Source organism: Crocodylus siamensis, chromosome 8 (assembly GCF_052110815.1).
Source record: "Crocodylus siamensis isolate JL-2025a chromosome 8, ASM5211081v1, whole genome shotgun sequence".
NCBI lineage: Eukaryota > Metazoa > Chordata > Crocodylia > Crocodylidae > Crocodylus > Crocodylus siamensis.
Window position 1 is genome coordinate 73930837 of NC_143402.1, and position 13635 is coordinate 73944471.

The 13635-nt window shown below is 43.5% G+C and overlaps 1 protein-coding gene across 1 annotated transcript in view; it reads right to left on the reverse strand.

Annotated features, from left to right (window-relative positions):
- PITPNC1 (phosphatidylinositol transfer protein cytoplasmic 1) overlaps positions 1-13635 on the reverse strand; it is a 180699-nt gene that overhangs the window by 75929 nt on the left and 91135 nt on the right. Inside the window, exon 6 of the mRNA XM_090059483.1 lies at positions 8209-8357. Within this exon, the coding sequence (XP_089915609.1) occupies positions 8209-8357 (149 nt within the window). The remainder of the gene's footprint in view (positions 1-8208; positions 8358-13635) is intronic.

Sequence of the window (13635 nt, forward strand, 5' to 3'; positions counted from 1 at the left end):
CTTGGAGTTTGAAGCTTGCAAGTATTAATTGCTGAAGAATAAAACCATGTCTACACAGAAAGGTTTTTCCAGTAGGACTGGTGTCAGGTGATATTGCCATTTTTTAGTGCATGTTCACAGTTGTCTGCTTTTGTCAGCGCGGCACAAGCTCACTGTGAGCGGCTGTACGGACAAAAGGCATGTCGCGCAGTGGACTGATATCCCTGGGTATAACTCCAGGGGACTTTTGCAGTGCACTGAGAGATACCAGCAGCCCTCCTAGGGAAAATTTCAGTGGAGGAACAGTGCCAGCGCAAGGTGTACACCACTGAGGGAGACAGTTTAATTTGCCAGCGTAAACTCAGGGTTTTCCTGACTGGATACAAAATTGAGTGCATGCTCCTGCCAGAATATGCCAACTTATGGGAAATGTTATTTGTGATGCTTCATAGCATGAATCAATAAAACGCTATTCAAAAAACCTACTGGTCACCCACAAAATCAATCTTCATCCAAGATCAAGAAAACATCAGATTCCCCCATTTAAAAAAAAAAAAAAAAGACAGAGAGAGAGAGAGATGGCTTTACAAGCACAATCCAAGTTTCTACTGAAATCCCGTGTAGCAGACACAAATGTCGTTTTCCAAATGCTGCCAATGCAGAAGCAAAACGAGCGTGAAAAATCAAAGCCTTCTACAACTCTAGAAGAAACAGGAGACGCACTCAATTCCCTCACTTGCCAGGCAGGGACACAGTGAGCTGCACTTGGGTTCGCATACAAACAACAACTTGTATTTGCTGACTGCGGTATTTCTTTTCCATTGCCAGCTTGCGCTCGTGCCTTAAAGAAGCACATAAAGGAACTTCTCTAACCTTTGAATGATCCATGTAAAGGCTAGACACATTGGTGCTCTCACTGTGCTAAGCTGCAAGAGGCCTCAGAGAAGGCAACAAAAAAAATTAGAACGGTGAGTCCGTGTATCTCGGAGTCCCCTTCCAAAATGGGTCTGGCACAGAAGGGACTGCTTGCTGTACCACAGACGGGGGCACAGCTGCAAAGACGCATGTGTTTTGTGGGCTGGATCTGGCCTGCAGAGCAACTGGATCCAGCCTATAGGGCTGCGAGCCATATCCACACTGCTGCCACTTCTCTCTGCACTACCTACCCCTGCCCCTTTCCCCAAGGCTGCAGCATGGGCACAACTTCCAGCTAGGAGGGAGCTATGTTGGGACCGGAAAGCTCTGCCTGTGCCACCGCCGCTTCTCCCCATCACCCTGCCCGCTTCCAGCTTCCTGGTCTCAGGGCAGCCAGACCACTACAACCAGGGCGCGGGGAACTGGGAGAAGTAGCTGTGGTGTGGGGGGAGCTCCCAGTTCCGTGGCTTTGGCAAACACCACCACCGACGCACTGTGGCAGCCACCTGCTCAGGATTGAGCTGGTCCCTGTGAATACAAAAAAGGAGCAGGATTTGGGAGCAGGGCTCAGTTTTGGCATGTGGGACATCAAGAGGGGGAAGCAGGGATTAAGGAGCACAGGTAAGGAAATTAATTTTCTTGATGGTTTAATTCCCCTTGACTTTCAAAGTTCCTACTAACTTGAATGAAACAAGTCTGTGGGACTTAAATTATCTAATGAAAAACAGAAGCTTTCTTAGTCAAGCAGGTTCCATCAAGCTCCGGATCCCGGGTCACTATTCTTCACCATAAAAGAAGCAGAGCACTTCCATATTCAGTAGATTTCCCCCTATTTTATTTGTGAAGAACACTGCTGCCAGCTGTGACATTTAATTTGCTGCAGAGCTGACTCCCTCCATACGCTCACTCCAGAGGCAATTATTACCTGTCAAACATCTCTGAAAGAGAATGGGATTGGTAGGATTATTTTATTTGACCCTGCTCTAATTAGTCTTAGACTGGAGCCTTCATCCAGCAAGAGCCACATTCAGAAACATCATTTGAACATTTGCAGCAATAAACAATTCACAAGCTTCCCTCTAGCATCCCACTGGGGCTATTCCTTAGGCTCGAAAGCCACTTAGTAGAGTTTTTCCTGACGAAGTGAACATTTTTTTTCATGCATTACTAATTTAGTTTCCATTTAGCAAAGCAGAAGAAATTAAATCAGTCCTTACTGTGGCTGTCATTATTATGATGAACTCTGTCAAAAGATTTGTAAAAAACTAAATCTATCCACTCCCTGCACCGACCCTGAACAGCCCAGCCTTCTGGATAGGATGATGCTGGAGCTAGAAAAGAGTCCTCTCCATAGGAAATAAAGCAATAGCTGGAGTATATGGTGGTACTCCCAAACAATACTCCCATTTTCCCGGTCCAAGAACTCTTGCTCTTAATGCTGCTGGACCTGAATGGGAGCAGATCCACTACGCCTTCACGTGGAGCTTTGTGTCTGGGACCTGCGCACAGAATTCCCAACTCCGACCTTTTCCCAAACTTCTGTGCTTTAAAACTTTTCTGACTCCACCATCTGGGCCTTCAAGTGGCTTTGAGATTTGGAACCAGCAGTCTTATTTTGGCTCCTTGCTCTTTAAAGGTTGCTGACCTCTGTTTTATGAAGACCTGGGAAGCAGCTGCAGAGAGAAGTGGCCCCAGGTGGAGGTTTGTGGAGATCCTAGACCACCCACTCTCTCAGGCTTGTGAACAGAGCCCTGAAGCATAGGAAGAATGAGCAGCAAGGTATTTTCCCCACACTTCTCTCTCAAATAGCCAGAGGGATCCTGGGCTATGCTACTCTTCAGTTCCTGGGGTCTGTAGACTTCCCCAGGAGGTCATATGAGCAAACCGAGCAAGATGCTGACCGTCTCCATGCCCAGAACGGAAGAGTTGCTACCAGTCTTTCCCAGAAAGGGGGATCAATCTGAGTGGACCTGACTGTCAGATCTCAAGCCTGGGTCTGGATCCCGAGGAAGAACGGCAGGGAGAAGGGAGCTCCAGGGAAGAGCTGTTTGGTTCAGGTTCATGACTTTATGTGAAACTTTCACCAAGCTTCTGGAGGGAGTCTGCGGTCTCTAGCCACAGGTGGACTGTATGTTTTTTAAAATGAACCTTCAAAAAATGTGGCCTGCAGTGAAGCTCAGTCCCAGGGTATGTCATGTATCACAAATTATTTAAAAACTTCCAGTCATGGCCTAGAACCATGGTGCTCAAGACAAACTGCCTTACCTGCAACATGAAGATCAAGCCTTTTATCTGCCATATGTAGAATTCGATTAGCCTAACACTGCATGTGGACTGTGGCTTGATCTGGGTGCATGGGGCTGGATTCAACTGGTAACAAGGCTGATCTGGGTATGGGGCCTGCCTGTGGACCAACCCTGTGCCACTCATTTAGCTGACAGGGCCAAAAGGTTGGGTGCCACTGGTTTAAAACACAGCTCCCTCTGTGGATGCTCAGACAGCTCTGCTGGATGCAAATCTTAGGATTAGTTGGGCTTCTGAGTATACCAAATCTGGTCTCGCTGCGTAACTTTTCAGGTCTAGCCCTGACACAGGCTCCAATGCTAGTACCCCTTCCTAGGATATAGGATCCCATGGCCCAACTGCTCCTAGGTCTCTCCAGTCGTTCTTGCACACTTTTCCAGAGCTCAACCCTTGTAGGTACTCACTTGGATTTACTTTCCCCTTTTGTGTAATGTGAAACAATTAAAGCCTGGTTAGAGTCTAAAGTAACACAGGCTTTAAAAACACACTATAAGCTACAAGCACATTATTCAGTGACAAAGCATGCACCCATAGGCAACGCACATAACTCTCCTACATTAGCTCCCTGCTAGGGCACGGAGTTTCCTTGGGATTTCCCTGGCACTTATACTCAAGTTGGAGATACCGATCCCCAAATAAGACACAGTACAGTTTTATAATCCAAATGGCAGTCACAAAAGAAAAAGGAGAGGTATGTAAATTGCTATAGGAATATACAGACATATAATAATCCACAGTAATACAACTCCAGTGGGACTCATTAAAGTCTATTTGTTGCTTTGACCCGTTACTGGTAAGTTACAATACAGTTATCAAATGATTTGCTTTGGTAATAAGATGCATGAAATGTTCTTTGAGAAACCAGTGCAACAAGACTGGTTTCTGGCACTGCAAGAATCTAGGTCTTGGACTACTGAAAACCGAAAAAGTCACTGAAGTTCTCAAATATTAAATAAAACTGAATCCAATTCAAAATAACCTTGTTACAATATGAGCTGAAATCAAAGTTATGCTTGGTATCTAATGGCAAAAAACCCTCAGGAAACCAGGCAAAATTCAGCACTGTTTCATCTGAGCATGAAAACTTGAAGCAAAACTTGGGAAGTAGGCAGCAATCCCAGAAAATGTGTCATGAACCTCTGCAAGATGAAACTGCTGATTGTGTATGGCTTCAGTTGTAGAAGGAATACAAGATGGCTCCAGCTACAAAACACAATTATCCAAATTTAGCACTGATTTATACCTTGCGCAAGCCCATTAAGCTGATGACAACACTGCAGTAGGCACAACGTCTAGAATGCCAAATGGTATCAGACACTGCGGGCTAGTCCGGTCTGAGCAGCTCAAACCTTTCGGCCATGTCTAGACTGTAAACTTACCCTGCTTCACCCACGCTGTGCCACTCCGCATGGGCTATCTCCAGAAGCAGAAGGGCTGCAGGAGAGCTAATTAGCAAGGCTGACTGACTGCTCCCATGCTGAGTGTCCTGCCTGCAGCCAAAAGCAAACCCGACTACATGTTTTCTGGGACTGCAAGCAGCCTGAATGGACCAGTGTGGTGCCGTCTCATTTTAAGGCATGTTTCCATGAAGCCCAGGCCCTGGTTCCCCTGTACAGGGTCTGTGTGACACAGGCCTCGGTGCAGGGCACAAACATTTATGAGGGCAACATGAAGAGGGGACCAAAATACGAGCACACAAATGTGCCAGAATACAAACAGGCAATGTGCTGAAAGCACCCGCATGCTAAAGTGCAATCACAGCAATAACTGGCATGGGCTGAAATGCGGTGAGACCTCCCCCCTGCATTAACACTGTGTCCAGGGCCATAAAAATCCTTAAGCTGGCCTTGGAGCAGGGCTGATGAGGCGGTAGCCAGGCACAGGAAGTCTGCAGTCCCAACGTGTCTGCAAAACGCTAACCAAGAGTCAAATCCTACGGACTTGAGCTCACTGGGAGCTTAACCTCGGCTCCAGCGGAGTCAGGATTTCACCTGAACTGGGTAGCCAAGGAGGCATGGGAGGGAAGGAAGGCCACTGGGTTAAAGACCGGCTGGATCTGGTAATATGGCTAATATGGAAGTCATCTTGGATAGTTATCTAAATGTCTGCGAGCTTCATAAATTTAACCTTCACTATTCTAACACTATATGAAATTACTAGATGCTGCTGTATGAATGGAGAGTTGCTGAGGGGGAAAAAAAAAGTACATGACAAAATTTTTAAGCCAAAATTTCTAACCTAGAGTAATGCCAGGCACCCACTAAAAAGCAAGATCAAATAAGTGTGGATTTTGGAATCGGTCGCTCTTGGAGATAAGGGGTGAAACAGGAATACACTCCACTGTTCCCTATGTGATTCAAGGTAGTTATGATTTCTTATTCTTATGATGGTAATTCATACAGAGGTAGTCATGGCAAGGTCTTTCATTCTCATAGTTTCTAGGGTCGGAAGGGACCTGAGTAGATCATCTAGTCTGAAATGGAGACTAAAACCAATGTCTTTATGGACAAAGGTAGCATGATCTTGCCAACATATCTGCCTTGGCCATCAGGCAATATTTTAGCAAGAAACTGGCACTCTTTCAAGGGCACTTTCCCTTGGTAGATAAGGAAGATGTTGGAATAGTTTTGATACAAAGAACTATATGTGGTGCATCTTGGCAGAAAAAGAAACCTTGGGCAGAATGATTTTCCACTCCTTCCAGAAAGAGGTGTGACCTTCTGGATACAGGAGAGAAAGAGAAGGAGAATTTACAACTTCCCTGAAATAGTTAGTCTTCTGGGCAGTACAGTGATCTGCATGTCTCATTCATAATAGGAAGCGCACATCTTAGTCTTTGTTTGAATAGGATCAAGACAAAGCTACCACAGCGACATTTCTAGATTGCTTTCATATTCAAGCAGCTGCTGAATGTCTAATCTCTTTTCTACGATTCTTTGAGCTAACTTCTTTAAAATATCATCTGCCCGGGCACAATGTTTTGCTCTCGGGTGCATTCCAAGAACGTTTGTGCGAGCAAACTCATCACCTATTCGGTGAATGCCATTAAGCTCCTAAATGGTGAGAGAGGTGCTCTCTTTGCACAGTGTCAGTCCTTTTGAGCATAAATACAGGACTTTGCGTATGGAAAATTCATTATGCATGAAAATGATAGTTATCTGCTAAGCCAAGCAGAATATTCATTGTTTTTCAGGCCAGGGTAATCAGTGGTGTCTTCACATGCTTTAGTCTTGTTTTATCCCAAAACACAAAGATAACATCTAAATGGCAACCCAGTGCCCAGTGCCTTGCTTTTCCAGCAGAGATTAAAGACTATTGCAAGCACCCAGGAACTCAGCACAGGGGAGCTTGTGGATGTCTCTTAACTCTTGTGCGTGACTTCTGAGAACGCTGGGTTGTAATTACAATGTTAAGTGCTGTCATAACATATATGCTGTCTGGAGTATTATTTGTGTGCAGAATACTGCTGGTAAACCAACTGCTATGCTGGGGAAAGGTCAGATCTGTCAGGGTTACAGAAAAGCTTGCAATGGACTCTTAGCTACAGTGCTGCTGTGCTTGCTACTAAGGGGTCACCGTGCAGAAAAGCTTAATAAAAGGAAATAGGCCGAAAGGAACGAAGGTGAATCAGAAAAGCAGCAATATTCAGTTATATCAGCAGCAATAAAAAACGGCAACAAATTAAACACTACATTTCACAGGACTGCAATATATATGTTTTAAAATTAACACTGGCCTTTAAAGTCAGCGTGGAAGTGCTGACCCTTAACATTATATTCTCACAGTAAGGAATGATACATGGCTCATTTGAGGAAATGATAGGGCTGTTGGGAAACAAAAGCAATTTTTTCCATCAGGTCTTACAGCCTGTCACTGCTGCAGAAGGTCACCAGCATACAAGCCTAGTGGTCATCCATAATGTCAATTTCTTTGCTGACAAATCTTTTGTCATCAAAATGGGCCACTGGCCTTGTGCAATTCTTATGAAGTACTGCTCTGTCTTGCTGTGTCAGCACCCCAGGGTTCACTGCTACCCTAAGCAATTCTCTAACTATGGACTAGAGTTACTTTCCACACGCTACTGATGTTGAACAGAGGAGAAAAGATTAACCTGTATGCCATCTCAGACAGAATTTAATATCAATGTGCCTATTTTATTTAGCTGAGGTGCTGTAGGGGCTGATTTGAGATTTAGGAGAAATAAATGCACCTTTCTTTTCCCTAGGTTTTAGAAAGACCAACTCTCCTTTAAGGAAAAACTTCAGCGTATTAAGGAATAATTGCATTTCTATAGCACTTGCCATCAGAGGACTGTACAGAACTACAAAATTAATGAGTTAACCCTCCAGCACCTCTCTGCAAGAGGAAGGAACCATCATTTCCTTTTCGCTGCTGGGGCTGAAATGGACACGTACAGCAATTAAGGACTTTAGGCCTCTTTCAGCATTTAAGCACATGCCCATATTTAAGTATGTGCTTAAAGGCTTTGCTAATTCAGCATCTTGATTTCCAGAGGCACTGGTGATTCCTAACTTTAATTGAAGTCAGAGAAAATTAGTGTTGCTCAGCGTTTCTGGAAATCGGACCTGCAGGGCTTAAGTCAGGTCAAAAGCAAATGTGCCAAGGTAGAATTCAGACCTAGTGACCCCAAGCCCTCTAACATATTAGATTTGCTTTAAAAATAAAACCCTTTTTGTCTTACCCATGCAGGGAATAATGGAAGTGTGAAAGAAAATAGAAAAATACTTTGATTTTCAAGACACCTCTGCCTGGAGGCTGTAATTTTTTGCCAGGGAAAATGTGCTCTAAAATCAAAAAGACAGCTAATGTCTCTATTTCAAGCAACACTGCTCTTCCACTATTCCTTTCCTTGGAAGTGCCAGAAAGCGGCACATACTCAATAGAACAAGTTACATTTGAAACAGAAAAGCTGTTGCCAGAGAGAAATGTTATGCCCTGGAAATCTTTAATCACAGTGCATGCTGGGAGGGAAAGTTGCATGGTACTTGCCTATTGAGATAGACCCGTTTTTCTGTTAGTTGACCGTTTCCATAATTTGGATCTTCATAGGGTTCATTCTGCACCACTTCCACGCCCTCCCCTCGGTCACTCTGCTCGTGACTGTGCTTACTGATCATGTACAGCTGTCCAATTCTGTACTGCAAAGCAAAAATAAAAGCAAATGTGTTAGCCATACATAAAGAGCAAGCATCCATAGCCCAATGTCAATGGTTATACAGGAATAATTGCAATTAAAGGCAGCTTGAGGGGCAACAAAATCATTGCGCTGAGATCTGCAAGAAGGATAATAAAGCACTGCTACTAATAAATACTTTATTAACAGCTTTAATAAATCTATTGTGCCTTTTTGTTCAGAGGATTTCAAAGTGATTTGCCAGGATCAAATGAGTGCTACATTTATCATTGCTGTTGATGATACACTAACTGTTGTGCTCTCATCACTAACAATTAAGTGCTACAGTATGCATTTCATACACTAAAGTGCTAAATAACAAGGCGGGTGTTTAGTACTGTGACATTAGCCTTTTATACCTACTGCTCCATTATTATTTCAAGCTGTGCCTGCCACAGTTCACAGAGATGTTTATTTCTGAAATAATATGCACAAAAGGGATTTCATGACTGCATGACGCTGAAGTTTGTGTTCACCTGGCTTACTTTTATTACTGCAAAACCGCAGAATAAAGGACTAATCCTGCCCCTCTGGGAAATGATGGCAGTTTTGCCAGCTATTTCAATGGGAATAGAATTGAGTGCTGAGAGTACAAGGGAATCATTATGCAAGGATAGGACAGAACAACTCACAAAAAGCAGGCAAGTGGGAAGAGAAAGGGAGATGCTAACACTGCAGTTCTGGAGGAGCCTTAAATGGAAGTTCTCCAAGTACAAGCTGTATTGAACTTAACATTTATAGATTCACAAGTACTTGGCAGAGCTGGCTGTAGGTGCAATAACTGCCCAGCTGAAGGCAAGATTTGGTGCCTCCTTTATCCTCGGTGTCCTACTACTCAATCCAGTTTGGTAACCCTCCCACACTCCTTTTTCTTTGGACAACGTGTGTCCATCTGGGCGATTTCTTCCTTCCTAAAGGCTCAGTGGTTTAAAGGAGGTGCTCTAGCAGGCAAAACAAAGGATTACGAAGTAAACGTTGCTTCATAGCACATGACAGAGGCATCTGTATTTGAAAATCTTCAGATAGGTTTAGTGTTGGTGCCAGATTTATAGCTTTGGCGGCTGAATTCCTCTCTTTAGTCCCAGAACCAGTATGGGCCTAGGCAGCGTCCTCATGCTGTCCTGAGCTGTAAGGACTCTGTCTAGGGGTATTAGAGGACATTCATGGGTGAATCAGTCATTGATCTCCATGTTCATGCTGCCTGCAAGTGCGGTGGCGTGGACCTTTCCTTCCTGGAAGCTGGCTAAATTCATCTGACACAGGTCACCAACCAACTATCAGAGGGGAGTGACAATGGGTCACTATTAACCTGTGCTACAGCTAAAAGGATCTTTCTTTCCTCATTGATTTTTTTCATCTTCGAAGCTGCCTGCAAGTTTGACAAGGCTCAACAGAAATGTAACTGGGTTAAAAAACACATACTTCATTACCAGTGACTGCAAAAGGGAAAAATCAATCAGTATTCAATTTGATCCGGACACAACTGATATTAGAGTATCTGATTCAGATCTGGAGCAGGTGTAGCAGTGGATTAACACTTGTGCCAGTGAGATCAGACTATGACCCTACACTAACGTACCTAATTCTGGTAGGAGCTGTGCTATCCTCCAAATAATGAACGTTTCTCAGAGTACAGGGGAGCTGTGCCCTGAATAGTAATTACAGATGCTGTTCTGGCATGGGATTTCTTTGACAGATATAAGCAGCACAGGAAGAGGCTTTCTATTCAAACCATATTGAACCTGATGTGGGAAGAGTGTAGTGAATAGCTGGAATCACTTCAGTGGAAAGGCATTAAGTAACCCAGTTGGAAAATTTTCATACATAATCCCTTCAAGTAGAAGAGAAATAACTGCCCAGTGACCCCAATTTACTAATCAGTAACTGTCGGCATTACAATCACTACAATTCTGCATCCTGATAAAACAATACCGGTCTGGGAAGGCGCCTCCGACATTTCTGGGATTCTCTGCAAAGGACAGCAGGGTGCATGTAAAGCTCGGGCCAACTCCTGATGACACCCAGGGCACCCATGAGAGCAGAGCCACCTGCCTGACTTCAGGCTTTGAGTCCTAGACTCAAGCTTCGAGGGGATTTTAGAAACCTTTCACACCAGAAGCAGTGCTACAAGGCAGAGTGTCCCAGCACCCCCACTTCTGGCACTGCAGCAAGTATGAGTGCGGGCACCAGAAAAAGCGGTCCTGGAGTCCTGGAAGATACAGTATGGGATTGATTCTGCATAGGACCCTCCCCAAATATAACTAACAGCTTTTAGGGTACCCTTTCAGAAAGCTGAAAAGAAGGAAACTGGTCAGACAGACAAGAGCTCCCATGCTTTGTTCGACTGAGGAAGGCAGTGGGTTTATCTGTGAAAAGGGATACAAAGGCTCTTTGTCATAGGAGACTGAAGGCCATTCTGGGAGATGGCAAGAGGTGGCTGCATAAGGAGATTGGCATGGGGTGGCTGAGTCCTCAAGAGTTTCTTTTAGCATGCAATAGCAGGTTGTCAGCAACCAGCAGATATAAAACATCATATGTATATGCTGGGAAGGAGTGCAGAGAGCTCCGAAGGTGCAGGTCTCTCGGGGATAGTCCCAGCTAATGAGGATTTGCAAGTGAAATAGGAGGATGGCAATTTCTAATAAAATGCTATGACAGAGGGAACAGTCCTATTATATAGATGAATGAACCAATCTTCCCTCTTGATACACATCTTCTTTGCAAAGGGAAAATGTCAGATGTTACCTTGGTGTGGCACTCACTCTTGGCTGGCAGGTTTTGCCAACAGCGTGAAATTTTAAAAGAGAAGGCAGCAGCCCAATTTACCTTAGATCTAATAACATCCTTCAACCCAAAGAGAAGGTTTCTAAGTCAAGGTTTGCTAAAAACGTTTGGCACTATATAAAAAGGAATGGATAATAAGTTGGCCTTAAAATATAAACATAAGACAAAGGTACCCCTCCCCAGCAGCCAAAATAGTCCCACCGTTTGCAAGCTCAAGCTGATTTGAGATTTAGTGGGCAGGAATCTAAATCCGTAGCTTCAATGAAAAAAAGTTATCACGCCAGCATTAACACAGGCACAAAAGGAGAAGTGGGTGTATGCCCCATCTCTCTTTTGAATCCCTTCACATTTACAAAGAAGGGTATAACAGGGCATACCTTAACGCTCTGCAAAGGGCGAAGGGCTCCTCTGCCCCGTCAATCTGCTGTCAAGTTCCTGGCCCCTCCCTGAATACAGATGCAAGGTAACAACGACTGACTCCAAGGGGCAGGTTCATCTTTGTTAACTCCAACACAGGAAAAGCCTAGGAATGGCAAACCCTGGATGAAATATTTGGTTCTGTTATAAACCAGTTCTTAGCTTTCAAACTTCTGCTCTCATGCCATTTTTCCCCATGGGGGTTGGGGTGGTGCACATTTGACAGCTCAGAGGTTGCAAGTTGAAGGCCACAGCAGAAGCGCTCATAGCATGGCCCCGTCAGAGCCCAGCAAATCCGCAAATTCTGCTGAATACTCTGTCCCAAGAGTACGTCAAAGGAAAGGTCCTTTCTCATCAACAGAACTCAAGTTACCCATTAAGCCAAGCCCTAGAAAGAGGGTTAGCTGGGACCAATGTGTGCCTATTTTCTTCAGAGCAGGGTGGAAATGCCATTTGCTTCTTGAAGTAACAAAGGTTTTATATGATTTGTAAGATAAAAGTAGTTTGACTATGCCCCTATTTTCAACAGCAGAGCAATTACCATATAGTTCTGTAAGACCTTCTGTTATAATAAAGATTACCTAAACATACCATGTTATAAGCAATTATATGTAACAACTACATATGCTGTACTCTACTCATTGTCAGAATAACAGTATGATCATTTGTGAGTAGGCATCTAAGTGTAATGGTCTATAGACAATTTCTGTTCAGGAGATCATGGCATGATTTTTAGTCAAGGAGAAATTACATAAGAAAAAAGAAACAAAGAAGGAAAGACTTATTTTTTCATATAGCAATAAATCCTACAAGGCATTTGTTTAAACGTGGTAAAATTCCACCAATTTTATTTTCTGGTTTCTTAAAAGTTTGCCTGTTTTGTAGCCAAAGAGAGAAAAGGGCAGGGAGGTCCCAGGAGCCTTGATTTGGGTCTGTTCTTGGTGCTGGGGAACCACAGTCAACTCACTTAACCTCCCTGTTACAGTTCACCTCTGGAAAATGGGTAATAATACTTATCTTACAGGCTACATTAAAGTTTAGTCAGTGAGTATTTACATAGCAGCTGAAATCCTCTGATGAAATGTGCTAGTTTAGGGTAAAGTATTATGAAATTTGATACAAATAAAACAATATAAACATGTGGCCAAAATGTAAATAGCAAAATATTGCAAGGCTGACTCTTATTTCTACAGATGTAGTTAGCTGTGTTAGTCAAATAGATAGCAAGGTAGATTTGCACTTAACCAAAGTAGACTTGGTTTACTTTAACAAAAGCATATAGACTAACAAAACTACCCATCTATGTTAACTTTCGTAAACAGCAAACACAGACTAACCAAAGTAGAGATTGCTCTGTCTTTCTCTCTACTTCCGTTAGCTTATACGGTGCAAATCTACCCTGCCTTATTTCTAGATCAACCTCTGCTCAGTCATCTGGAAGCAATGTCCCTATCTGCATCTACTCTATTATAAATAAAATCTAATTAAGGTTAAGGATTATGTTTGTTGGCCTTGTACCTCTGACGCAAAGTGAGAAACGTGGTTCACTGCCGCTGCCCCGAAAGATTCTCAGGATGATAATTCAGGTCTTCCACTGTTTCTCTCAGGGTTGAAATTATGTACTGCCAAACTGAACTCCCAAAGTCTCCTAGAGCATTCGTCCTGCCTTTTGTTTCACCTGACGGTGATGCAGTGGGCTAAGCAACAGCCAAAACAAAAACATCGAAAAGGATGGTACCTGCCTTTTGAATGAAATGTTTTGGCAGAAGGAGCACCTGACGGATGACAGCACCTGAAGGCTCATGTACCAAGAGTGGTAGCCTAATGGTGACCTTGCCCAGGTCTGCCTGGGAGGCACTATTGCTATTATTAACTATTCTTTTAAAGTGGTGCCAATATTGCACAGCACAGAGCAAAATACAATTAGCGTCTCAGCCTATAATTAAAAAAATAAAACAGTTAAATCAGGTTCTGTTTAGTATCAAGTTTTGTATCCCCTCTTAACATTTTTGAGGCTTGAAGAAGGTATATATTTTTATGTG